At 55.3% G+C, this 27,728-nt stretch overlaps 4 protein-coding genes across 4 annotated transcripts; 2 read left to right on the top strand and 2 right to left on the bottom strand.

Annotated features, from left to right (window-relative positions):
- Nucleotides 1-48: 48 nt before the first annotated feature.
- Nucleotides 49-3,115, top strand: VOLCADRAFT_93740 (uncharacterized protein; the record flags this gene model as incomplete). The annotated part of the gene is made up of 7 exons (XM_002953010.1): nt 49-155; nt 358-392; nt 1,080-1,100; nt 1,335-1,478; nt 1,763-1,836; nt 2,668-2,753; nt 2,929-3,115. 7 exons carry the CDS (start codon nt 49-51, stop codon nt 3,113-3,115), a joined length of 654 nt encoding a protein of 217 aa, XP_002953056.1.
- A 709-nt stretch (nt 3,116-3,824) lies between these two features.
- On the bottom strand, nt 3,825-8,206 carry VOLCADRAFT_93739 (uncharacterized protein; the record flags this gene model as incomplete). The annotated part of the gene is made up of 7 exons (XM_002952915.1): nt 3,825-3,872; nt 4,069-4,144; nt 4,864-4,919; nt 5,510-5,674; nt 6,028-6,195; nt 6,644-7,615; nt 7,658-8,206. The coding sequence occupies 7 exons, from the start codon at nt 8,204-8,206 to the stop codon at nt 3,825-3,827; spliced, it is 2,034 nt and encodes a 677-aa protein (XP_002952961.1).
- Nucleotides 8,207-10,558: 2,352 nt separating this feature from the next.
- On the top strand, nt 10,559-18,159 carry VOLCADRAFT_93738 (uncharacterized protein; the record flags this gene model as incomplete). The annotated part of the gene is made up of 10 exons (XM_002953009.1): nt 10,559-10,839; nt 11,599-11,701; nt 12,388-12,618; nt 13,124-14,760; nt 15,044-15,206; nt 15,330-15,817; nt 16,135-16,285; nt 16,561-16,689; nt 17,221-17,373; nt 18,010-18,159. The coding sequence occupies 10 exons, from the start codon at nt 10,559-10,561 to the stop codon at nt 18,157-18,159; spliced, it is 3,486 nt and encodes a 1,161-aa protein (XP_002953055.1).
- A 2,997-nt stretch (nt 18,160-21,156) lies between these two features.
- On the bottom strand, nt 21,157-26,548 carry VOLCADRAFT_82062 (uncharacterized protein; the record flags this gene model as incomplete). Its single annotated transcript, XM_002952914.1, has 8 exons — nt 21,157-21,402; nt 21,987-22,188; nt 22,536-22,825; nt 23,493-23,602; nt 23,938-24,195; nt 24,488-24,671; nt 25,630-25,771; nt 26,286-26,548. The coding sequence occupies 8 exons, from the start codon at nt 26,546-26,548 to the stop codon at nt 21,157-21,159; spliced, it is 1,695 nt and encodes a 564-aa protein (XP_002952960.1).
- Nucleotides 26,549-27,728: the final 1,180 nt, after the last annotated feature.

Here is a 27,728-nt window from a genome sequence, read left to right as displayed (position 1 = left end):
TTTCACTCGAAGTGCCGAAACCTGGGGAGAAGTTATAGCAAATAAATAATGCACCGATTGTCAAGCGACGCCGCCAGTACCATCGTTCTAGTTTATAAGCAGCTATCCTTATCGAGGCGAGCTTCTAACCTGTTTAATTTGGTAATAAAGCCCAGGTACGTGTTGACCAAGTTGTTCTCCGCAGCAACCACCTTTCAGCCTAATTAGCATTGGGAGAGCATCGGGCCAGCAAATGACTACCCTGCCTTACCGCTGCTTTGTCTCATGCAAAATGATATATTAAAAAATTTACCCCGCTCACACAGGATATGTATGGCCACTTAGTATCCTTACACCTCTGGGCATTTCCTCATTCAGACTGCTATCGATATCACGGGATGATCATCGCTCTGGTGGGCATCGGTTGGTCCTGAACTTCCCTTCCCGCCCTGCCCTAGCATATTCACCTGTGGCTTGTTTGAGATTGAGCGCGGAAACCCACATGATGAATTGTGTGTTTTGGAGTTTCTCCGGGGAGCAGCTCCCAGACGAGGGTTGGAGGAACTAGCGGGCTAGCTAGGCAGTGCAAAGTTAGGGATTCACCACGCCTGCCTGTGTGCGTGTGTGCATGTGTGCGTGTGGTTGAGGTGTGTGCATATGTGTGTGTGTGGTTGAGGTGTGTGCATATGTGTGTGTGTGGTTGAGGTGTGTGCATATGTGTGTGTGTGGTTGAGGTGTGTGCATATGTGTGTGTGTGGTTGAGGTGTGTGCATATGTGTGTGTGTGGTTGAGGTGTGTGCATATGTGTGTGTGTGGTTGAGGTGTGTGCATGTGTGTGTGTGTGTGTGTGTGTGTGTGTGTGGTTGAGGTGTGTGCATATGTGTGTGTGTGTGTGTGTGTGTGTGTGTGTGTGTGTGTGTGTGTGTGTGTGTGTGTGTGTGTGTGTGTGTGCATATGTGTGTGTGTGTCTGTCGGGGGAGTTTGCCGACTATTACCTCGTTCCTGTTACAGGCATTAAGCACCATGCACATGCAAATGCACATGCAATAACGTAGCCTCCTTCGCCATCCTAGGATTTGTTGTGACCGGCCGCCCCACAGACGCCCAGCAGTGCATGACAGGTGCACCTCGCACACACCTGGGTGGATAGTACTGTCCCTGCTGCTGTCAGAGGCACCGAGCGCAGTACCGCATACACAGCGGAACGCAACAAACTCTTCCTTCATCTGAAGGCTCGCTGTATTCCTCTTACGCGCCACGTAGCGGTACTCCGTGCAACCGCTTCTTTCGCCACGTGAGACGCGGGAGATCGACTGCTGTACGACGGCGGCCACAACGCAACCCGTGCCGTGCAGAGCATGGCGCTGAAAACTACAGTTACGGCTTGGACACAGGACAACAAGCCCAGGAGCATGCATCTCAGCGTCCAGGAAAGCCCCTGATCGACATCTACTCCATCTGCGCCCATCCGCGCATACTTTTTTTGTTGTTGTTACAGGGTGGTTAAGCTTCAGCAGGGTGGTTAAGCTTTGTTGTTTTCAAGAAACAAGCCCAGATAATGAGCCCCAGCCAACGATCAAGTGGTAAGCAAGCTGAGGTTGGTAGCCTGCTCGCCTACTCGCCCACTCGCTCAACCTGAAAACAGAAAAGCGGTGATTTGCGCATCCGCATGCATGGTCATGGGAGATCACCAAACAACGATATGAGGAGGCATGTTTCATGCCATGGGCCGGAGACAAGCAAGCACCAGCTAACCATCGTATCCCCATTCCGCCACCTGCAGGCCCCTTAACTCAGGCACAGGCGCGCAGCCTCAAAACCTTTCCGTCTATCTCAAACCTGGTCGCTCCAGCACAGGTACGTCGGTAGCTAGGTGAGCATGGCCGACAGGTAGCAGGACACACACGCGGCCCCTCTAACGATACGTCGTATGAGCCAGCAGCAATCCTTAACTCCGGCCCCGATCCCCATCACCGGAGCCTCGCCGTGACCACACCATCTCATGACCACCACGCTTCATACCACCGCGCTGCGTACCTTATCTTCGCCCCGACACATACCACCTATCCTAATCCCCGCCCCGACATACATTGCTTATTTCTGGTCACGTCCCACACCGCGCAATCTCAGCAGCGACATATATGACATATTCCCTCTTGCAACCGAAACCACTTAATCTCCACCACGATGTACACCACCTAACACCGTCCCCATCAGAAACACCCACCCCGGCCCCAACATTACTAGCGCACCTTGCTAACGCAAAGCAAGAACAGGCAACACATGCGCATGCTTGATGACTCACAGGCACTACGTATATGCGGTATGCGGTGGCAAGCAACCGCGTGCGCCACTATCCGTGTGCCATCTACTCCATTCCCTTACCGATTCCGCCGCCACAGAGACACGTGTGTATATATGGCGTGTTACATGGATGGCAGTGCGTGATCCCATACCTGTAGAACTACCCACTACTACTTTCGGTTCTACACGAGGTATGTAACCGAACTAGAGTATGTAGCGCTTCATTTTCCGTCGCCTTAAACCCCCCAACATATTTGTTCACGTCAAGGCCTTAGACATAAAGAGCACCTAGGGGACCTGCCCCATGGCATATAATATCCTCAACACCTGTTCAACCTCCATCCTCCCCGTGCACTACCTTTCCATCCGCCAATCCCCATGCAGCCGTATCCACAGCTTTGCAACACCTCCGCCGGGTGTCACGGTTGCACTGTGGCCAGCCAGCCATCCGCGCATGACGCGCTTGACGGGTAAGCATGTATACCGCGGCTGCTGCTTTCTCCCGGGTTCAACGGCACCCCGCCTTTATTGCCTGCAGTCTAACCCAGGCACAAACGCGACGCGCTGTGTCATCGTTCTTTTCCTTGCTCAGCCGCAACACGGCGCGACGGCGCGCCTCCTTCCAATCCACTGGACAATCCACAGCGAGCAGCCACTGCAGGACGCAGAGATGGCATCCCTCGTTGCCGTGGTCGTTGTCGTACACCGCCCGGCTGAAGGTGCCGCCGCTCGAGTCCCAGGGGCAGCCCAGCCGTTTCAGACAGTGCAGGATGGCGAAGTCACAACGTATGCCAGCTACCAGATAGGGCTCGCCCGTGTCCTGGGTAGGTGACGAAGGGAAAGGGATCAAGCGAACCAATTAAATGAGGGCCTTTCTTATTTAGGAAGGATGTATCTTTAATCGTACTCGCAACGGATAGGGATGGTGACGGCTAACTGACCGTGCGTCGCGGTGGCGAAACATTCGAGGTGTGCAAACATAAATAAACAGGCCTATTTCCTTTCTGTTTTTTTGGGACTTAGGGTACCTCAGATAGCCTTCGACTACTGGTCCTAAGACCCGGCTCGTATGTGTATGGGCCCGTCACACCTCTGGAGAGTAATACAACTCCAGATCGCGGTGTAACACACACAAACACATGGTTAAGTGTGTGCCTGTAGTGGAAGACAGTGCATCAACGGTGGCGAACCTGCGTTGGAAATCCTGATCGGAAAACATCTTCGTAACACTCCTTTTACGCGCATGGCACATGAAGGCCTTCCTAGCAACTTTCCCGAGAGCCGTAAAGGCGAAAACACAACTGCAGCGCCCCCCGACAGACGCACATGCGCATAGTGTAGGACGGGTGTTGGGATTGTTAGCGCAGCGGGGTCGCGAGCCCGGCTAGCCCTGCTACCTGGGACAATGCCAAAACAAAGCTACGCTAAAACACTAAGCCCCCGGTGGTGTTTTCTCTTTATTCTTGTTTTGGCGGTCAAGAGGGACGAGAGCGCACGAATAGGCAGGCCAGGCGAAGTGGCGCCTCTCGTGCGGCTCTCGCTTAGCTCGGTTCGCAGCCTTCTGTACCGCTGTGATGCCTAGCCAGGGGCTGGGAGAGTGTCCCGGTTGGCGTGAGTGAGGGAGTGAGGCGCGCGCGGAGGAACAGACGGACGTAAAGCCGCGCGCCCGTCCCTGCGCTATGTTTCGGCCCCTCGGTCAGGGCCCCCGGTGCTCGTCCTTTCTCGGGCGAGCCGCCCACAGTGTAACACCCCATCAACTAAGCCAACGGAAGGTGCATGTCGCACCGAACATACGAGGGTAACATGACGGTGAAATCTGTGTAGCGAGGCGAGAGTTGCCTTGCAGACGAGCTCGTCGGGGCTGTCGGGAAAGGCAGTTGGCATGACATGCTTGCAATTTGTTGATATTGTACGTCTCGTCTGTTTGCCAAGCTCCGTTCCGTGGTGTGCGATCCTTCGCTCGTGTTAATCGCGCGGCGCGCGGTCGTAAATCCCCCGATCCATCGCAGCAGCAGCAGCAGCAGCATCACGACGCATGCGATCATTTGGTAAACCCAACACTTGCAAAACCGTCACTGGCTTACAGCTTGTAAAACATGCTGCCAACTAGCGCGGGTATCAAAGGATATACCAAAGGATCTGGCCCTTAAAGATATGCTTAAGGATATGAGTACAACTAATACCGCTTCAAGCTTAGCTAATCAGGCTCGTACATCAACTGTCAAAGATGTTGGAACGTATCCCCTTTGGGCGCTAGTCTGGACTGATTGTGCGGTCTGTCCTGTCCTCCGTGGCTTTTAGGCGTATAGATATCGCCCTTGGGCCTTCGGCTCGTATGGGTAGTTTTACAGGTATGGGGTCACGCACCCCCAACCACGTCACACACACACACACACACACACACACACACACACACACACACACACACACACACACACACACACACACACACACACACACACACACACACACACACACACACACACACACACACACACACACACACACACACACACACACACACACACACACACACACACAGAACTGTGGTAAGCTATGTACGCACGCATGGCCACTCACTTTGGGGACACCCAAACAGACACATGTGCTGCTAGAGGGCGTGTCCAGTGTGCGAGCTGGCGCAGGACGGAGGCGAAGCAGATTGCAGTCGGTTCAGCCGTCAGCCGCATGGACGCAACGAGTCGGGACCGTGCAGCTGCACGTACGCCTAGCTAGCGAGGATTCCGGAACATATTTGGTCCCACAGAAGTTGTTTTTTTACCCTTTTGGGATACTGTTGACCGCACGACCTGTTCAGCCTTCGTAAATTTGGCTACAAGTTCCTGTGCCTTTACATCGTCCTTTAGCTCTCCTTGCAACCTTTACGTTGTGCGGCTCTGCACCAAAAGTGCTTTTTGGCAGGCGGCAGGCAGGAAGCTCTTCCCCCCGGATTGTAGGTACGGGGTTAACGCATTTCCAATTGTGCAACACACACACACGCACACACACACACACACACACACGCACACACACACACACACACACACACACACACACTCTTTTGCGTGGCTTACTTCATTAGCACACAGTTATTTGTGATGCCATTCTCGTCGTTTCCTCCGCGTGGCTCAGATTATATAGAATATACGCGCACATTTCTCTACACACACATTCACACACATACATACATATACACACACAGATACACATACGCACGATTGCTCACCCCCATGGAGCAGCCCTGGGCCACCAGCCACTCCAAAAACTCCGGGTCGCCCAACCCCGCAGCTGCGTTGAAAATCTCCTTGTCCCGGGGGCAGCCCACCTGCTTCAGGCACTGCACGCTTAGCATGTCGCCACGGCCGCCGGCTTTCAGTGGCCCCTTCCTGTCCTGCTCATCAGACGATGAAAAGACAGGGATGGTCACGGCAACCGGCTAAGCCCAGCCCAGTCACCAGGCGTTTTTGAGGAAAGTGTCTTCATTTGTACCATCAAACTAACGTGGCCGGCGACGACTAGCCTAACCTCTGTCCTTGTGGCAAAACAAGAATTGAGCATGTGTACTTCCATTTACTATGCGCTTGAAGTAGGATGCATGCAATACACACCGGATAACCCGCAGCTCTGCGTTCAGTACGTGTTGGTGCTTGGGGACATTTCTAATCATGGCACCTGGCAAATCCTGTGTATCTAAACAACATTGCCGTATTGTCAACTTTCCGTTGCTTATCCAAAATTGCTCACCCCCGTGGCGCAGCCCTTGGCCAGCAGCCACTCCAGGAACACCGGGCTGGCCAACCCCGCAGTCGCCTGGAACGTCCCCCTGTCCCAGGGGCAGCCCAGCCGCTTCAGGCATTGGAAGGTGAGCATGTCCCCACTACTGGCCGCCACAACATAGGGCTCGCCCGTGAGCTGCACATATAGGAGGAGGGAAAAGGATTACGTAATCTCGTTTTTTCCAACTATACCCTCCGTTATCCCAGATCCATCGCACAAGCGTGCATGTGTGTGTGTTACATGGTTGGGGGGTGCGTGAACCCATACCTCTAAAACTACCCATACGAGCCGAAGGCCCAAGGGCAGTATCTATACGCCTAAAAGCCACGGAGAACAGGAGACATCACACTATCAGTCCAGACTAGCGCCCAAAGGGGATAACTGAATTGCGGTGAGCCCACATACGTTCCAACATCCTCGCCAGACGTGCTGGCTCCCATTCCGTGCATGTGAAAGAGCAGTGACAATGAAGTGCCAATTGATTCTGCCGGATGGCTCACAGCTAAGCAAGCGGAGGGTACAAACCTAGCACGCAAACAACCAGCGTACAGCCTCAGCATGGGGATCCACCACCGCCGCTCACCCCCATTGGGCAGCCATGGGCCGCCATCCACTCCAGGAACGCCGGTTTGCCTATCCCTGCCGCCGCCTTGAAGGCCTCCTTGTCCCAAACGCAGCCTTGCTGCCCCAGCCACTCCATAATCTCCACCTTGCCGGACTTCGCCGCGCGCGCCGCCAAACAGGGTCCCATCGCCTGCCTGACCACTGCGCCACCGTCGAACTGCTGGGCCTCCGGACTCAGCAGCCACTTCAACACGTCCAGATGGCCCTCCTGCGCAGCGCCGGACACGGCTGCGGGCTCCAAGCGCCAGCCCATCACTAGCAGCTTCCTGAGAATATCCAGGCGTCCTGCCTCCGCTGCCACTGCGGCCAATCCCGGGACCTCCGAAACCAGCCAAGGCGAGACGTCCCGCAGGTACTCCAAAAGTGACAGATTGCCTTCGCAAACAGCGGTCTTCAGGAAATCGGCTATCCGGTAGTTCGCTAGGCTCTCCAGTGCGAGGTCCTCCACGCGCTTGATGGCGTCGTCGTAATGCACAACCGCGTTCCAGGCCACCCAATCTTGGCGAAATTCGCAGTCCTCCTGTAGTAGCCACGCCACCTTCTCAGACCAGTCGCTTGTGGGAGACTCCAGGGAGCGGGGGATAACGTGTAAATTGAACTTCAGTACATTATGGCTGCTTTGGGCCCTCAGGAAGGTTTGGTGCACGCGCTGAAGCGCCTCAAGCTCGAACCCACACGCGGCCGCCTCGAGAATCTTCTTATGGAATCGAAGGAGCTTGTACCGCTTGGAGGCCTGCTGCGCGTCGGCATAGCCAACTTCCAACGACATCAGATGCTCGATTTCATGCTCATCATCGTTCGAGTCATCGTCGCTGCCGTAATCGTCGTGCAGATCGTCATCATGCGGCTCGTTCTGCTGGAACAGCATCCTCGTCAGCAGCCACAAGGCGATGTCATCGTGGCCTGCCCAGGCGGCAGTTTCGACGGCACCCTTACAGCACGGGATGCCATTTTCCAGGAGTCCTTCACACACCTTCCGCTGAGAGTAACTGGCGGCTCCCATCCAGGCTGCAACATGGACGCGTCTTGAGATGTCCGCCTGCTTTGCCAGCCACAGGACTATCTCAAGGTGGCCCTGCCGGGCTGCCTCGTCGGCCGCGTCGACGACGTTGCGTGGGTAGTCCTTGGCCGCCAACCACTGGCACATTTCCAAGTGACCACACTTAGCTGCGGCGGTGAAGATGTCCTCAACGAGGCAACAGCCTGCCGCCATGATGGCAGCCTGCAGGTTCTCTAGGCTACCACTGCGAGCCGTGAGGATGAGGAGCTGCTGGCGTTGCTTGAGCGTCAAATGGTGCATTGCCTCGGGGCGGCTCCAATACCAGGTGAAGAAGTGGTGGGGCGTGGGCTCCGACAGCTTATTGACGCCACGCCAACCCTGAAATATCTTAGCCAAGTCTTTGTTAACAAGTCGAAGCGTGCATGCCACTATGTTTCGCGGCAAGAAGCTCGCAATCACTTCCAGAAGTTCCGCCGAAAGGAGGTGCCAGAAGGACAGCTGCTGGCGAGCACGTCCGGCCATAATGAACATTAAAACAAGCACATTATGGACAATAGTAGCATTTTTGAACGCATTTATACGGATTAGTTGCCTTGATGCAGCGAGATGCTGCTTTTACGATTTATAGAAAAAGGCATAGGACCGGACGACGCACGTTTTAACTTGTTTATGCACAACACGCAGCCGCCGTCCCGATGGAGACAGAAATAGAGATAAATCAACTTGATTAAAAATAAAATCCAACTGCAGCCCAGATCGGCGATTAAATGTTGCGGCAGGAGTAACTGAACCTAGATCGATATATGCATACCATGCATCCATAGCCATATCGAAGCCTGCGTGGGCAATCACATACTTTTGCGTTGCCATAATTTAGGCATGGCAATTCTACTGTGTGAAAACGGCTGCATCGAGGCACAGGCGCAAACCGTTGAGCTGCGCGCAGCTGTGGACATATACTACCAAAGTGATCCATTTCATTGGAAAGCGCTTCTGAGGGGGGGCCATCGGTCTTTTTCCTGGCCTTGCAAGGCCAACTGCTGATCTTCATGGCATAACGGAGGAGGGCTATCATAACTCCCCCTACTCCCCCTGGCCTCTTCGGGGATTGCGCTGCTTCCATCGTTGCTGCTACTTGCTGCTTAAGCAGCAGGATATCGGGGGGGTCTGCTTCAATATTCGCACTTGAGCCTACCAAGAGCATTTGTGCTAACCTTGAAAGGAGGAAGCACGTCATACGACGGTATGGAACCTTTGACCATTTCTTCGTACGACCAATGCGTGTATGGCCTCAATTTTGTGAGCGGTGGGGAACGAAGACATCGCTGGATGCGGGCGAGGGAGTACATGGCAGCCCGGCAGCTGTGTGCCTAGCAGAACCCGCACGTCCTTTTGCACTCGTGGGACAAGAAATGTGTGCAAGCATACCTTATCAGCCGCCCCTAAGGGGCAACATCAACCCAGCAGCGCTATCGCAGTGCTATCTACACAGCCTTGCGTGAGTTTGCGTGCAGCTGATTCCCCGATATGCCCTGCCGTGCGGTTGTGTGTGTTTCACCCGTGTGAAGGCTTCACGGCCGGCAAGCCACCGCAGGCACCAATTTGCTTCTTCCGGTTTCGCTAAGCCTTTATGACCGTAAGCCGTAATGCCGCCGGAGCATTCCAGCAGCTTCTGTAAGCTAGTGTGGAGAGCTTACAGGGAGACTCCCTCACGCGGTCCGGTATACCGCAGTCCGGCACGTGTCAGGTGTATCGCTGTTGAAGCCTCCTCAGGGCGTCCTTCCGAAATCCTTCTCTTCTGTCTAGGTTATTTTTTTATGCAATCGGATTTCCCAGTATGGCATGAAGCGGTGGTTGTGCACCCATCAATGTTGCTGTTGTTATGGCGGTGCGCCAGCAACATGCTCAAAGTTTAAGCACTATGTTGAATGTTTTTTCTCGTAAATATGGACGGGAGGTTCACGATTTTGCCGTCGGCCCCAATAGCTCTCAGCCAGCTGCTGTGCAATTCCAAAACAAAGCTCATACACCGAGTACGAATATTTGCCCGTTTGGCAAGTTTGATAACCGTAGACGGGGGACGCCCGTGACGACCATGATGTAGATAGCAGCAGAAAACAAGTGCGCGTCATAACTGGCTAAATAAAGTAATGATGACATACGACGGCTGCGTTATGGTAGGATTGATTTCGTGGGAAGACGAACATTTGAGGCTGCAACGGTTACCGTACCTGCTACGAAAGTTGTCAACAGCTGTTGACAAGCTGCAGCTTGTCTTCACTTGAACACTTCAACGTCGCATATGATACTATCAGACGAACATAGATTAAATTGCTACTAGCAATATTGGCGTTTGTTGTATCCCATCAGATGCGTCTTTCGGATTGCTTCGGCTCGTTTTATAATGTGCGTCGATAAAACAATTGCTACAGGTGACAACGGGATTGGAGTCAAAACTTTGGATTTATCTAGATTTTAATCCGCAGTTCATTGTTTGTGATTGCCATCAACCTGCCGAATTCCGAAAAGCGAAGGCCAGCTCCTTGGGGCCAAATCCTTTGAAATTTCCGCTGTGGGCAAGGATTCATTTCTCATTGTGTTTGCAACTGTGGCGGGGAATTAAGCGAATAGGACAATAGAGGCAGGACCTCTGCAAGCCCGTTAAGTGTCCCGTTCGTACTGCAGGCTTATGATGCAACGATTTAGGCATTCGGCTCACACCTCTGTGCATTGCAATGTTGGGAAATTTGTGCGCATAACATGTTAGATTGTGTGCTTCGTTTAGCAGATGCGAAATCCGAGTATCAGTGTACTGTAGCTGGACTTCCATCCAAGAGTAAAGGCCCTTCATTAGGCAGACTTTGGAACGGCAGAATGTTGGGCTATGATTTGCATGGAGACAAGAGTTCGCTATTCAGAAGGGAGACGCCGTTCGATGCCCCTCTCCTCGACCCCAAATGTTGCCGAGTAGCAAGAATCATTGGCAACGGTGGCTTTGCGGAAGTGTATGCTGCATATATTCTGGATGCTAATGGCGAAGAGCAAAGGGTTGCACTGAAGATCCCGAAGCTGGAACATCGCTCATCGCGACAACGCAGGGATGTTGAGAAATTCCTTCAAACCGAGGCATTTTCATGCATGGCATTAAGGCACAGGTACGCTCTTACTGTATTTGCTTCTATATCGGCAGCCACCTTACCGTATCGTCTCAAATCCGATTTGGAAAAGGTCAGCAGACTTTCGCATAAGCTAGGCCCTATCATAATGTCCAACATACATTTTGTGCGTTTTTGCTTTCATTGGCCCGGCCGGGGGCCTCCCGGACCGGCGTGTAAGTCGTTAGCTTCCTGCGCTAAACCGCAGCGTGAATCTCGTCAACGATGTCCAAACATTTTGTTGAACCATCTCTGTAATTACGAAAAGGAAAACAGTTCTTTGCCGCATGCATCCGGTGACCTCAGTGATTTCTCGACACCTTGGCGCTGTGCACTTGGCCAGACATGTGCATAGCGGCCAGCATTCAATTTCCGTGAATGGACCCATAGCGCCAGCACTCTAAGGATAATCCTAAGCTGAGCCCCTTGTTGGCTTACATAGGCAAGTTGCGGAACCTATTGCAGGGTAGCGGCAGAGCAAGTCGAATAAAAAGTCCCCAAGATACCAGGTTACACCGCTCAAAACGCTCACAACATGCACGAGTCCTTTCCTTTTATCATCGTATATATTAACCGCCGATTTCTTCCCCACGGCTATTAGCATCTCACTACATTTGAAGTTGGAAGCGGTGCCCGGCTGACACCGCTGCCCGACGACCCCTCGCACACAGGATGACGCACACTTACGCCGCCCCACCCACCTCTTGTTACTCGGCTGCGCCTTCCCCACCGGGCCGCTTCCCGCGCAATCCCCCGCAGCAACCTTGTTCGTTGCTTGGGACTAATCCGTGTACCGGCCAATTTTCCTGGATTGGGACATCTTCCGGAAGCCACTTGGGCCATGGTCCTGGAGTACTGCGAGGTAGGATGTCTGGTTGGGGCGGTTAGGTTGCTCGATTTACAGATATGGCCTATGCAGCCCGGTGCTGGCAGCATTTACCGCTCCCATGCTGGTTCACTTGCAAGCAAGCATAGTCTCGGTGCGGCTCAGGAGCCCGTATTCCGCACTGAATACATGATTTGAAATCCCAGTAGGGCCGAAATCCCCAATCCCTCCCTACGGCCGTCCTCCCGGGTGGGAAAACTAAATCATCGGCATCTTCTTTTTATCCGATGTTCCCGGGATCCCTTCGTTCAACTAATGCCTGACAAATTTCTATTTCGCAATTTTGCCTTCGTTCAACTAAGTCCACTTGCCGCCACGGGCTAGTTGGGGTTTCCATCTATCTAGTCCTTACGGCCCTTTCCCATCCCTCGACCTGACGACCGTTTAGCCACTGCTTGTCGCCTGGTCGCTCGTTTTTCTGATTTCTACGATTCCAACTGGGCTGACTTGCTGGCGCATCTGTTTCGCTCGTCTCCATCGCCTCGCTTTCCGTTGAAGCAGGTGCCCTACGCAGCGCTGACGTTAGTGGCCAGCTAGATTTATTTGGGCTTTAGGAATTGCTCATGGTCATTTGCATTGGGATAACGTTAAGATAGAGTTTTTAAGTTCCGATCTGTGATCCCTTCAATTCTTTTCCTTTCCTCGACAACACCCTCGCGCAGGGGGGAACAATCCACAGCCACATTAGACAGTCTCTGGCTCAGGTCTCTTGCCCGTACAGCGACGTCGAGGCCCTCCACTGGCTAGTGGACGTGGCTGCGGCGCTGACCTTCCTGCACAACGCTCGGGACCCCATCATACACCGAGACATCAAGGCTGAGAATGTGCTGCTGAAGTACGACAGCGAGGAGGGTCGTATGGTGGCCAAAGTGACGGATCTGGGCCTACATGCGGTGAGGCAATAGAGCTGGAGGTCAAGGGATCAGCTTGTGCTTTTCGCTGCAGGGGAAAACACAAGCTTAAGGGGATTGACAGCTGTTGCCATCCTCCTTGTTTCGCATGGTTTTGGAACGTGTTGTGGTTAGGGCTCCCTGACTGCTGTACCAACTAAAATGTGCTGATTACAAAGTGGGTCATTGTGTGCCGCTTTCCTGCCCTCCACCATTTCCCCCCCATCATCATCATCATCATCATCACCACCATCATCACCACCATCGTCACCACCATCATCACCACCATCATCACCACCATCATCACCACCATCATCACCACCATCATCACCACCATCATCACCACCATCATCACCACCATCATCACCACCATCATCACCACCATCATCACCACCATCATCACCACCATCATCACCACCATCATCACCACCATCATCACCACCATCATCACCACCATCATCACCACCATCATCATCATCTGCGGTGTTGGATATGTCCTTTCCAACAGCCCCTCGTCGAGTCTCGTTCCGTTATGCTTCGGCGGCGGACGCCCAGCGGTCTCTCCGCCACTACCTTCGTCGCCATCAATCCCATCGCAACTGAGGCGTCGGCAGCAGAACGCGACGGAGAGAGGCTCGGGGTCATCGGCTCCATTGACGACGACAACGAAGGCAAGCTGCATGGCAGCAGTGATGATGACGATGGCGATGCCAGTCACGGCCGTTCATGCAGCGATGGCAGGAAAAGAGGACACGGCCCACGCCGAGGTGAGAAGAGCCCTTGTGGCGCCGGCGAAGGCCGCGACGGGGACGCGGACACGTTCCTGAGTACGGCGTCAGGACGGCTGCCGTATATGGACAACCGCAACCCTGGACCCGGTGGCTGTAAGAGCGGTGGTGGTAACGGCAGGGGCAGTAACAGCTCTGGGCCGAGCAACGTTGCGCCGGCAGGGGCATCCGCTGCCGCCAGACCTACAGCCACGATTGCCGAGGCAGCTGTAGTGTCGGCTCCCGCTGCACAGCATAAGCGTCGCTTCGCACCGCTACATGCCAGCCCCCAGGGGGGTCCTTCGTCACCGCAGCCAGGGCCCGATCCTAAGCGCCGGTCCATGCCTCACAATGCCGGCCGCAGGGCGGCGCTGAATGCAGCAGCACCCGTTTCCGCGACCGTGCCCCAGCACACATGTCTTCAGTCTCCACCTTCTTCCTCTGCCACGAAGAACGATGCCGCACCCAGGCCTACTGCTGCGGCGGCTAAGAGAAGCATTGTGGATGCAGCTCAAGTTTCGGAGCGGCCAAGGGGCCTCGCCTCCTGGCCGCTTCATCAGCCGAGATCAGGGGCTGCACCATCGTCGTATGCGGACAGGCGTTCGCATTTGGGAATAGGCCGCGGCGGCCTTACCCTGGCGGCTATGTTGCCGGTTGCGGCTGAAGCCAGGGCTTTGGCAACATTGGGCCCCTCGACTCCGCACCATCAGCACTTGCAGCTGTACAATCCTCTATATCGCACGCCGTCACTTGCAGAGTCACTTGCAGAGTCGCCGTGTTTGGGCTTCCTGCTGCCGCCATTTGAGGGGACGGGTGGGCTTTGCAGCGCCCCAGTCAACGTGGGGGACGCCACCAGAGGGGACGGCGGCCGCAGTGGCGGCGGCAGTGGCGGCGGCAGTGGTGGCGACTGTGGTTTCGCCAGAATCGATGGTGTGAATACCAGTCCGAGCGACAATATGGGCGGCAGCGTTGACTGGTCGGCGGGACTTACCGCTGTTAACGTTCAACCGCCGGCTGCCGCTTCTGGCCCCGCTGCGGCACACGGGAAGTCAGTGCCTGTTCCGACTTCCCGCGATAGCTGGTGCTCTACAGCTCGTCGTACTGATATAGCCATCGCTTCTGCCGCTTTCGGTGTAAGGGAACATGAGTCGCTGCAGCCAACTGCTGCTGCTGCTGCGGCGGCGGCGGCGGCCACGGCGATGGCGCTACCACTCACCGGTGGGACGAGCGCCAGTCGACCAGTGACTAACGGCCTGCGCGATGGTGGCAGCACTGGAGACGGTGATATTGCTGATGGCGATGGCGTGAGGAGCCTGACCGTCGCGTATCCTACCGCCAAGCAGATGCTCCACATGGGAGCACCGCAGATTGCCGTACGGTACGCTTCCGGCGGCGACAGATTGACGGCCGGTACCGACACCAGCGCCAGCGCCTCGGCCACTTCTACAGCCGTACCCTCCCTGGACTAGTCCATTTTTGGTTCCTGCATTTAAATCCTCGAGCTACTGTTGAGTATTAGCTCTTAAAGCATGGCTGTGATGGTCCTTCATTGCTGCTTTTCAATTGTACTCTCTTTCAACCTGCTATTTGTCTCCATACACATGCACGCACCATCTCTGCTCCCCACGACAATTCAATACTGTGTATCCTTTAACTTGCAGCGGACGAGGGACGCCGCAGCTAGGAGGAGACATCCCGGTCACGCCGCGCGTCGCACGCATGCCCGATGATATTGTATCACCTCGATATGACGTCAAAAAGCAAATGTACGGCAACGCAGTGCCAGCGGTGGAGACGGTGGCGGCGGCGGTTGCGACCGGGCGGGTGGGAAACATGGCGCCACAGGCGGCGGCGGCGGCGGCTGCCGGCGACCTCCCGCTAGCCGCATATGGACGTGGGGCCCCCGGCGCAGCCGGCCCTGCTGCCGCCGCCGACCGTTCCGTACAGGGCGGCTCCGTGAGCATCAGCCTGGTCAAGATTAAGGAGGACAGCTTCGTCAGCCTCTTCAGCAGGAAATCCCAACCTGCTATTTTGAGTAGCAGAGCCAACAGCGGCTTTGGGCGGTACAGCCTGGCGGCAACACAAAGCGGTATTGGCGATGGTTGTGGCGGCGGCAACCTCACGGAGCGGCGGCAAGACCACACACGCCGCTCGAGCCTTCGCCACAACGTATCTGATCCGTTATTGCGGTTTTCGTCAGGCACTGCCGCCGCTGCTGGCAATAGCGATGACGACGGCGCCGCCGCCGCCTCTGCCTCCGACATCTCCAAGCTGCATGTGGTTGTGGATAACCCGGGTAACCTCGGCTGCCACATGCGACGCGTGAGCTCCATGCGCCAGCTGCTTAATACACCTCCCGAGGGACTTCTGCCGTACAACGACGAGTTCCATTGGGTGTACGACCTCACGGGTCAAGCGGGTAGCTTCATGTATATGTGAGACAGGGGGGTGGGGGGGAAAAGGGCAGGACGGCGTCACAGCCGGGGGCACAGCTCAGCGGGAAAGAAAGGTGGCAGAGAGTAAGGTATGGCCAGGTGACGGGGTGTATATTATTGGTCCAGGGGGGCGAGGTGGATGAGCGGCTTATGCGGTATATTCCTTTCTTAGTCCAGGTGGTCTAGTTCCCTTCCTGAGTCCCCAGCAGTCACCGCGTCTCACACCGCCTTTTCACACCACGCTTGGGCACACTGACATTCACATTCACACGCATGCCGTCACACACACACACACGTGTCTCCCGTAACTAACGAAGCGACTTGCCTACTATGGACTCTGAACCCTGGTGGCCCTGCCCCGTCCCACATTTGATCCGGGTGGCGAATTTGATGACGTGGTTGCGATTCGGCTGCTACGTGCACGACAGGCCGCCGGAGGTCTTCCTCCACCAGCCGTACAACGAAAAGGTGGGTGAGCGGTGGTAGGGCAGTGCATGTATGTGTGTATGTACGTATGTATGTATGTACGTACATAAGACTTAGATTACACTGTGGGCCGCGATGTATGTATGTAAGTGTGTGTGCACAATATAGTTCAAATTACCGTCTGCCTACCTGCCTGACATGAGCAGGGTTACCAAAAAATTGGTATTATTGATAAAATCATTTACAACGCGTTAGTTGGTTCCGACCTGCCGGACGCCTCGTCCGCCATTATCTCCATTTTCCTCCACGTAATGCAGTGTGACGTGTTTAGCTTTGGCGTCTTAATGTACGAGCTGCTGAACCGCGAGGTGCTGCTGTACAGCTACACCAACACAGTCCGTGGCGCCCGACTAAAGATCGCGACAGCCAAGGACTTTGCACGCATGGTGAGGTTGGGATGGGTGATGGTGGAGGATGGTGGGGTGCACGTGGCGGGTAAGCTGTTACAGAGGTGGAGTACGTCTGGAGCTGGGGATATCAATCACGGGGACCCCCTGCAGGAACGCACCGTGCTATCTCCTCCGCCTTGAATCTCCTCCTTCGCTTGGTCGCCGCTTTCCCACACAAAGACAATCGCACACAAAAATACGCATTTATACACACACACCCGATTTTGTTATGCAGGGGATGTCGATTATGGCCCTACCATGGGCCGGCCCTTTCCCCCTTACATGCTCCTATCACTCAGCTAGCTTCAACGCCTTGAGCCGTGTCTATTTCAGCCTCTTCGGGCGGCCGTGTTTCTCCCCTCAGACGGTACATGTCCCCCGATGTGCCTGCGCATTACCCCGGGGTAATAATCTGCACCCATGCTCGTCCCACTCCCGCCTGATTTCCCGTACACACCGTACTATTTGTGGCTCCGAAAGCCGGCATTCGTTTCCCCGCGTGTTCCCCATCGCTGCTTGTCATCGCAGGTGGCTTCCGGCTTCCGGCCGCCCCGGCCCTCCCGCCTGTCTGCCGCCCAGTGGTCGTTGGTGTGCCGCTGCTGGCACCATGACCCCTGTGAGCGGCCCCCGGCGGAGGAGCTGCTCCGGGAGCTGCAGGAGCTCCTGGATGTCGCGATCCAGGTGAGTTTTAGAGTGTGAGGCTTGCCGGGGAGGTGGCGGAGCGATGGTGGGTGCGGATAAGCGGGATGGATAGGCGGGGATGGATATAGAAGGGATGCATGCACGGGCCGACAAGGGAACGCTTGTTTAAGATAGGTGAGTGGACGGCGGATGGATGGGTGGACAGCCCGACAAATATAGGACAAAAGGTAGATAGGATCACGCGCCGCCAATGCTCGTTCACTGCTAAGCGCATACCGTGGAAAGGTCTTGCTCTTTACTTCAGCACTTCTAGTGGTGGCGCACAGAATGAAAACAGCCTACTGCAATAAGAATCTGGTATCAGATTCGACATCACATGGAGCGTCTGCAGTGCAAGTACAGAAGGTACATACATACCTGGGCGGCAGTGGTGAGCAGGAAACTGCCTCGGGAAAGGGGGCCGCTGGTGAAGCTATACCACCCTGTAACAACATACCTGGGCGGGTAGATGACCATACTGCTCCCTCAATCCCGGGGTCACCAGATCGAGGCGCATCGGTGGCAGCAGCGCTCGTGGCTTTCTAAACTGGTGTTGTCGAGGGTCCGAGGGAGTGGCGGTGGCGGGAGGAAGAGTACGGTGCGTCACGCCGGTGCACATTCGCCTGTGCGGCCCAGCGACGCCGACGACGATGGCAACAGCGGCAACAGCGGCAAAGTCAAGCTGGATACCTTCCCATGTGGCTGCACAGTGTCGTGAAGGTATTAATTAAGGACTCACAGGAGTCGGCGGGAGAGTCAACGGAAGCGCCAGAGAAGGTCGTGTGAGGAGAAGAAGAATGAAAAAAGAAGAGGAGGCAGGTCTATATACGCACTCACTCACACACCAACCAGATAAGGCGCATTTGTTCTTGCGTAATTATATTATTATCATTATTATTACTAAGCTTTCCCTTCGATACATGATCGGAGATGCATGTCCCTGGACTTGCACGCCTGCGCTGTGATTATATCGCCGACTTCCCCCTTCTGAAGTTTTCCATGTTTTCCATGTTACCCCTGATAAGGGGTTTAGGCCCCATGGATTCTTGTGTCAGCGGAGCTCCTTCCTACGGACACGAGTAGTAGTAGTAGTACTCCATCTGCATCTGCATGTTTTGGTTAGAGGCTTGAACACACACATATACACATACATACACGTACATACATACATACATACACGCAACTTCATTTAGTTGTAGACCAACAGTACAGGGGCATGGTACGTAGCCCCAGGCGAGGCAAGCACGCCCGCAGAACGCCCGTACTTGCGTGCCTCCGTCAAAACTTAGTAGCATGGAGTTTGGGACTGCACACAGCTTTGTGCATTGGAGAGAGCAGTACAGTTCGCAAGGGACCGCTGGCTAGGCATGTTCATTACTACCGGCCGGCCAAGAGGGCTATATAAGTAGCAGGCCATGGAAGGGTATGCTCACGGGCCGTTCACTATTAATCCTGGCCATGATGGGGAGACCATGGGGGGTACATAATGCGGAGAAAGGGGGACGAGGTCACATTCATCAGTGGCGCGCCTCTTCCAGCAGGACTTGCGTCTAACAGGGTAGGAAACCCCGCCCCATGATGGCTGTGTCTGCATTGACGCGATAACATCTGGGACGGAATGCCGTACACGTGCTTGGTGGTGTTGCAATGCACCTCCATAATCATATATTGTACAGATACGCCGCTACCCTGATCATCATCCATGCATGGATAGACCAGACCAATCACCGATTGTCTGCCCCTGACGCGAAGGGTCTCCACGGGAGAGTACACGCTGCGATTACGGCAGTAGCAGCAGCTACATACGTACATACAGGCAATCAAGGCGTGGAAACTCCTTTCCCCGTCGGCTACATGTGGCAGCGACAGTACTTTGCTTGGTTTTTGAAGCGTTTCTTCACGCTCGTAATTTTAGCTGCTGGTTGGCACCGCTGTGATTTATGCCATACACTGATTTCGAGGCACCCGCAGGGCAATTGCGTGGCCTTACAATCGGCCCTTTTGGATGTATGATATACATGTTTGGTTAGGATGTTGTATAGTTGGTCGATTAATCGTAGGTTCAATTTGAAATTTGACTTTGCCCAGCCCGCGCAACTTAGCCCAGCTTGCTGCATGGAATGGACCTGGTGGTCGGCACCAGGGCGGGTGTGTATATACATGCAAGCTGGGATAGGGTGTGTGTGAGAGGTAGGGTTATAGTAAGGGCGGACAATCATGCACGGAGAGGTGCGACGGTTGTCACACCCTGGCGCATCAGCTGAGGCACTGCTTTGATGAGGAGGTGCGCCTGATGAGTAGGCCTTGACCTTTGTTGGGAGTTATAAACACATCTGTCCAGCATCGGTCGAAGGTTACCTGTATATTACTGGAGGAAGAAACCGTTTTGTGTGCCAAGTTTTGTTTGGCTGGATGCTACGTTATGTAATGTACGGATGAGAAGCATGGATTTGCTGCAACATTATCGCGCAACTTTCCTTCTGTGCTTCGTTATCACAGGACCTAGAATAATAAACAAGACACACAAGTGTCCGTATGTATGTATAGCCTTAGAATGGCTCTTGGGCCCCTCGTCAGGACTCCAGGTATGTATGGGCCCCCGGGGTTACGCGTTTGGAGAGTGGTAACGCAACTCTAGAAGGTGTGATGAACATACATGATATTCACACATATATAGGTCTGGGACTACTGGTAAGGCGCGACCATTGCCCCCGGGAGATCCCGGGATGGAGACCTGCCAGGGTTAAAATCCTTCCGATGGTGGAAGGTATTGCGCCCCTAGTTGATGGACGGTGGTGACCTGGGATAAAGTTAACCTGCAAGCCGACCAGGGATGGAGTTGGGCCGCTGTCGACCCGGCAGATTCCGTTGAATGCTGGTGGTGGGTGCGGAACCTGAGCTATCCACTGAGAAGTTGACTAGGGTGACTGGATGTGGGTGCCCCAAAATACCGGGGAAGCCAGGGTTTCGCAGGATAGCTGCCACGGGTGAAGTTACCCCCCCCCCCTGTTTCACACATCATATATGTGTATGGGCCCAAGCTCGCGGGCGCGGCGGCATGCTACTCCGACTATAACAGCTCCATAGTGCCGTTGCCGTAAGTATTTGAAATTAACGGGCATCGCTGGGACTAATCCATATCGTGCTTTGATGATACCATTTCTGTCCGCCGAGGTGCGACACACGCAGAGAAACATACAGAGACACACAAGCACACATATACAAAGGTCGTTCTGGGTTTGCCTTGGCAGCCTGATGGACTTGACTGTCTGGACACCGCTCGGCCACGTGGAACGAGCTTAGCACAACATGGCGCAATCAGTCCAAAGTAGGATGGTCGCGTCGATTCCATAGCTAGCTAGGTCAAGGCACAACACTCGCTTCCCTCCTTCTCCCTGACTGACTAGGACGGCTGACTGCACATCTCCCCCGCGCCTTCCGATCAGACAGATCCACGGTTCGCACTTTCAACTTACTACAACTCCCCTCCGTCGCGCCTTCCGTCCCGTCCTCAGTCTACCTACCCGCCACCTCCTGCCACCCCCTGGATAAAGCCGCAGCTCCGTCAAACGGCGTACACATACACACGCACACATACACACACGCACTTTCTCCCCTATTAAAACCCGACAGGTTTCTGGAGCCACATACACCCCCCCCCGGGCTAAAGCAGCCAATAGAAGCGCTATGTTGAGTGCGTGGCTCCGCTCGGTTCACAAGCCCCCCTGCTGGGGAAGACGCTCACCCTGTTAACCCCTCACCGTACCACCCTACCCCTACCCATTATTTGGTCATTTGGTCAGTTCTCCCCCCGGCCCCGCCGCCACCAGAGACCCCCAAGTTGTCCATGACTGTCTTTTCCATGAGTGCCGCCGGCGGTTCCAGACCTCCGGTGAAGAGGCGGAACTGCTCAAGCGCCTGGCCGACGAACATCTGCAGTCCGTCCACGGGGACAGCACCACCCGCGCGAGCGTCCTGCAGCAATCTCGTCCACAGCGGGTTGTATACGGCGTCGAATACGACCTTGTACTGCAAAGTCGATGAGGTAAACGCGGAGGACAGTACGGCGACGACGTCAAGGTGGATGAGGAGAAAACCCAAAGCCCTGAAATCATCATCATCATCATCATCATCATCATCATCATGAGTAAAAAGTAAAATACCTATATCTGAAACGAGCAAAATCGGCCTCTGCATGCAAACGACCAAATACAACCAGATACATCAGCTGTTAGCGTATCAGCAACGCTGGTGACACACGAGGCTTTCTCCAAAACCTTTCTCCTAAGGCCATTCCAGCTTCGGTCGGCACGCGGCCCACACACTGAGAAGATGCGAGAGCGGACTGCACATGGGGCCCGTGAGACCCATTACGGCCCGCCCTGGGCCTATTTTCACCCCACCCGCCAATCCCTCAAGTCACCCGACCCGACCCGACCCGACCACTGCTAGCGCGCTTGAGACCTTGAGTGTTGCCCCGCTGCCAGGACATAACGTACCATCAACTGGTATAAGTTAAAAGCCCTTGCATGTACGGCATTTTTCTTACCCCGCGAAGTACGTTTTGGTACTTTTTGGTACAGGGAAGTACTTTTTGGTAATCGCCCACGCACCTTTGCCGCCACTTCCGGTCCGACGGGGCTCTCCTCCACGTGGGGGGTCATGCCCAGGGAGGTGCTGTTGGCCAGGACGTCTCCCGTTACCCGCCCCGAAACCAGGTCCTCCCAGGAACAGCTGGTCGCGGAGCTGCCTAGCGCCGCCGCTAACAGGTCGGCTTTTTCACGAGAGCGGTTGGCGATGACCACCCGGGCGCCTCTGGGGCGGTGAGGTGGTGTGGTGTCGACGATGCGAATGTGGGTGGGAATCCAAGAAATCCAGGTTAAGACGAGGTTGCGCTGTTGCTGTGGTTTCCATAACGCGAATGGATGTGGTTGCGGGTGCGAGTGCGCCGTACAGCGCCGGGTGAACAACATCCAGACAGACAGATATGTACACAGACAGACAGGCACCGCCATTTCCTCCTCGCGGCTTAGTTCCTGAAGACACAGACAGACAGACAGACATATGGGGGGACACACAGACAGATAGACAGACAGACAGATGGGGAGACACACAGACTGATAGACAGACAGACAGACAGACAGACAGGCGGAGGCACTCACTTGGTAGCAGCACCAAAGGCCAGGGCCCGGCCGGCGCCCCCCGCCCCTATGACCACCACCGTCTTGCCCTGAAGGGGAGATTTCCCTCCGGCCACCGGCGCCTCCTCGACAGCGCCTGCTGCCGCCCTGCCGGGCTCACCAGCCACCCCGTGCTCGATCGCCGAGATGGCCGCTAGCCAATCTGTATTAAAGCCCTTGAACGACCCATCGGGCTGCCGGACCAGGGTGTTGACCGCGCCGATCTGGCGGGCCACCGGGTCGACTTCCGTCGCCAACCTTAGGGCCGCCTCCTGTGGGTGTGGGTGTGTGTTTTCCCGTGCAAAGGTGCCGTACATGTGAGCGCGCGCGGAACGAAGCATCGTTGGCGGGTTGGGCTGCGTACGCAGTACGGACGCAAAGTACGGAAATGGCAGATAGGCGCCGACATCCGACTTAATCTGTTTAGATTGAGCGGTAATGCTTTTGCTTGTTGTTGTGATAGTAGCGGTTGTTGTTGTTGTTGTTTGCGCGTTTGTAAGCCAACGTGGACGGTGTGCAACACTGAGCAGCGCTCCCTCTTTCCCATTTCCCCCTTGGGCGATATCTCCACCCTACGTCAATCTCTCCACCCTCTACCCCAACCTCCACCTCCACCTCTACAAGTCGCGCCTTCCCGCGCTCTACATCCCACGCACGTGTGCTAATCAATTGATTCACTGATAGGAAAGGGTGGTGGCGGCGGTGGTGTTCTGGTTGGCAATCAACCAGAAATGACCTCTCTGGGGCGCCCCCCCTCCGGGTCGCCGTCCTGGTCTACTACTCCCCCGCGCTGTGTTTCCCTGCGGCGGCCCTCTTCATCGACCCACAAAACCACAACTACAACAACAGCAACAACCGCCATACCCCCACCACCACTGCCGCCACGACCACAACGACCATAACCACCACAACTACCATAAGCGTCACCCCAACCGTCACCTTGTGCGGGATGGTGACAGAGAAGCCAGCAAAGTCCTCGTGGTCCTTGAAGGCGGTCAGAAAGCGCTCCAGGTCATCAACCAGCAGGGGCACGTACACGCCGTCAAAGCCTGAGGAGGGAGGAAATGTCCGTATGTATGTGTGTCGGTGATTAAGTGAACTGAGCTGCGAGACGTAAAGAAGGCGGATTGGAGATGTCACATGCACAACTTTGTTTGTGTGAATGTGAGTGCGCTAAGGAGGGCAAACGGATGGATAGGAACAGCGGGAAGAAGACATGCCCATCTTTCGTTCTTCCCAACGAAAGGAAACCTCCTTCCCTCCCTCCATTCCCTCGATTCCCCCCTTCTCTGCCGCCCTTCCCCCCTCTCTCCCCTCCTTCCTCGCCCTCCTCCTTCCTCGCCCTCCTCCGTCCTCATTCATTGGCGCAGGGCCCATCACGCACCGACGTGTTGAAATGCCGTGTTGTGAATGAGCGGGCTCTTGCTGTGCGATACAGGGTTGCCAATGATGCCGTACACCTTGGTTTCGGGGCCCTGGCGGCGGTAGCCGAACAGCCCTGCCAGCTTGCCAATGTCCGGCTGGCCGGGCGCGGAAGCGCGCTCTGGGGACATGGCGGCAAAGGTAAGGTAGCCGCCGTACTTGGCTGCTAGGAGCCGTACAATCTGGCCCTTTTCGCCCATGGACAGCGCTATCATGGGGCCTGTAGGGACCGGCGGCGGCGGCGGCTAATCATGGATAGGCAGAAACCGTAAGAACAACTTTAATTCAAGAGGCTTTTGCCGTCTTAAGAAACCAGCAACACCGTGCTTTTCTAATGGAGTTTTGAAAAGCCCGCAGTTTCTACATCACATTATTTTAGGACTGCAGTGTAGGTTTTCCGACCTTGGCCAAGCCACGAAATGTCTTTTTATCGCCAGCCACAAAACCCAAAACGTCGGATATGGTGGCAAGAGCGCAGCCTTCCTGAGACAGTGAGGAGTCCCCCGCCCCACCGTCCTTCTTCCGCAGCAGGTCCAACATTCTCGCTGCGTCGGTTATGTCGTTGGCCATGGCCGCCAGCTTGACGATATCAGCTCCCGCGGCCCGCATGGCGGAGGCCAGGCGATCCAGTACGGCAGGTTCCGGGGTTTGCTGGAAGTCGTGGTACGAGAGGATGACCTTGGTGGACAGGGGCACCTCGTGGGGGTCTGGGGGGAAGGGAGGCAGGTAGGGAGGTAAGGGAGGTAGGTAGGTAGGTAGGTAGGTAGGTAGGTAGGTAAGGTAGGTAAGGTAGGTAAGGTAGGTAGGTAGGTAGGTAGGTAAGGTAGGTAGGTAGGTAGGTAGGTAGGTAGGTAGGTAGGTAGGGAGGGAGGTAGGGAGGTAAGGGAGGTAGGGAGGGAGGTAAGGGAGTGAAGGGAGGTAGGTAGGGAGGGAGGCATGGGAGTGAAGGGAGGGAGGGAGGTAAGGGAGGGAGAGAAAGACGAACCACGAAGGGAGGGAGGGGTGGAGGGGAGGGAGGAAGTGAAGGGAGGACGGGAGCGGCAGACAGGGAACCAGACATGAGGTCTGGCCCAGATACAGAAAGGTATTCGGAAGGGTTCGAAAGGTCCTTGTTGTTGAGCCAGGTAAGTCAGCCCAGGCCAGGCCCGGGCTACATCTGTCGCATTCCACCACAGATGCTACTGCTGGTCATTGCGTTCCTGCTACTGCTGCTGCTGCTGATGATGATGATGCTGGCCGCACCGCTTCTCCTTCTTTACGATGCTTCCTCTTCAGCCACTGCTTATGCTGATAGGGGCTCACAGGTATGGAACACCGCTGGCTGCGCCCACCACCTCTTCGTCCCCAATCCGGAACGCCTCCCTGACGCCATCCCATGCCGCAGGGTGCCGCAACGCCAACCCGCACCCAGCGCATGTCTTTACAGCTGCCGCTGCCACTGCTCGGGCGACTACTGCCGCTACTGCCGCCGCCGCCATCGCACTGCCTCAACCCATCCCCTCACCGCACGTGAATGGCTCCTCGTGTCGTTTATCCCACCTCGCACCCCTCAGCCCCCCTCTCCTCACACACATCCACCCCCCACACACATGACCCGCCCCCCGCTTATATGGACGAGGGGGCCCCAGCAACTGTGCGGAACTTAGGGTTTTACGGCCCGGCCCTGACTCCACCCAGTCTCACCTGCAAAAAAGTACGGCGAGGCCTTGAATTCCACGTCTACGTACGGCGCACCCATCAGCGCTGCCATCTTGAGTACGGCAAGACGCTCCGGTTCCGGACCATCATACTTGCCCCTGCGATGGGGACGCATGTGGGGTTGGGTTGGGTGGTTGGGTTGAACCCCTTGGCTATTTTCCTCCAGCCCACACCATATAGACACACACACACTCTCTTTCCAACGCACGTCAAAGGAAATACGCGTCCGAGCTCTGCATCTCCCCTGCCCCCCATCCATATAAAATCCTTTCCCGCTGATGGTGGTTCATTGATTCCCCGCTCACTTTCCCCCCCCCACACACACTGCGCCTTGGCATCCCCAGGACTGGCTGCGGCACGTTCCCGCTAAGGTTCATTGTTATGCTATGCTTGAATTCTTAGGCCTGCCGAGTTGCCTGGAGCCCTTGCTTGTGCAATCCGGGCCGAGCGCGTTCTCGTCGGAGAAAGCTTCACGACCAAAAGTGTCCATTTGGAGGGGACAAGCCTTGAACGCCTTACGGCTCATACGCGTTGCCCCCGATTGCACAGGCAACGGGGCTCTAAGCTACAGCGCGCCCCGCATACATGGGCGCTCCTGACCCGCAAGCTCACCCCTCCCAGACGGGGCGGTAAGTGACGATGTACGGCAAAGGACAGGAGGACGTGATCCGCTGCAGATGCTGCTCTGGATCAAAATCGGTGAGGAAGTCGAGCCGGAGTTCAATGATGTCGACGCCGCTCGCAGCTGCCTCCTGGATCTCCGCTATGAATTCATCCACTTTCGTAGCTGTAACACTGGTGCAGATGTATGACTGTGCACTAGCCTCCGCTGCGGCCGGGGCCTGCTCGGTTATCGCCGGCGAGGCCCGGAGCATCGTCCTGCTAAGCCGGGGCGTTGCAGCTCCGTCAGTTATCAGCATGAATTGCCCATAGGCTGAATGTTTGTTGTAATTTACGGGACATTGATCTATATGGGTTGGGCGTTGGAGTCGCAGAGCCGTTGGCCACGACCCAAGCGCCGATTGGCAGCGCCGAGCGCAGCGCCCGGCGCGTTGCATCTCAAACTGAGCCATTTGGATGCTGTTGCGTACACTTGACGACGACATACGTGTTTTTCTGCGAACTGCCGCACACCAAGCCGTACGGCAACCCGAATTGTTTTTCATTCGTTCCATACTGTAGGTGATCACTTCCAACGTTGACAAGCCAGACAAGGTTCGCGACAAGCTGCATCATATAATAGCTGAATTAACCGAGTACGTGTCCTGCATACAGTTACATCTACGCCGCAGAGTAGGAAGAAGGCTGTGGTCTCCTGCTCACATTTTTCTGTTCTCAACCTTATTAGATTATTGGATCGTGTATCAAGAGCAGCTTATAACCTCGGAGCGGCAGCTGTTCGGGGCACCGTGGCGGGAAAGTCCCCTCCAATTTGAAAAGGTGCGTATGCATGCCTTGGCGAGACGTTATTATTTGCCGTAAGCCTTTGCTTATGGCAGTGGGACTGGACGGGGGTAGGCCACAAGCTTTGGGAGGATTCCAAACAAAGGCGCAACCTGTCCAAGGCTTTCCATTGAGTTGCTGCAAGCGTATTTGGTAGTTGATAATGATATACAGCGCTTTCACTGTCCTTATAATCCTACCTGCGGCGCTGGCAGTTATTTGTATGTGGTACCGTGCCCGCTGTGACGCCCGGTCTCGGACGACTATTGCGTCAGGCCTTGATATAGAACGACCCTTGTATCCACGTTGCAAGCGCTTGTCAGCTGCAAGCAGAGCGATGGCTTTGACGCCACCACCCCCCCCCTAGAAGGGGAAAGGGCCACTCGTGTTTCGTGGTCTCTTACCTTTATCAGCAAGCTCTTTAATCGCAAGGGTGAAGTTAACTCAGGGGGCGCTTAACCCTGCTGAATTAACTAAAACACGTGGCATCTGTAACCTGCACCTTTTACCATTACCCTCATTACTGCCAGTTTGCGCGGCTGTAGTTTGGCGCGCTGCGCGCGGGTTCATAGCACGAAAACACTCCCTTTCATTCCCGGTTCCAGTCCTGTT

Source organism: Volvox carteri (genome assembly GCF_000143455.1).
Source record: "Volvox carteri f. nagariensis unplaced genomic scaffold VOLCAscaffold_33, whole genome shotgun sequence".
Taxonomy (NCBI): domain Eukaryota; kingdom Viridiplantae; phylum Chlorophyta; class Chlorophyceae; order Chlamydomonadales; family Volvocaceae; genus Volvox; species Volvox carteri.
Note: the sequence above shows the minus strand (reverse complement) of the source record. Positions and strands in the feature narration are given on the sequence as shown.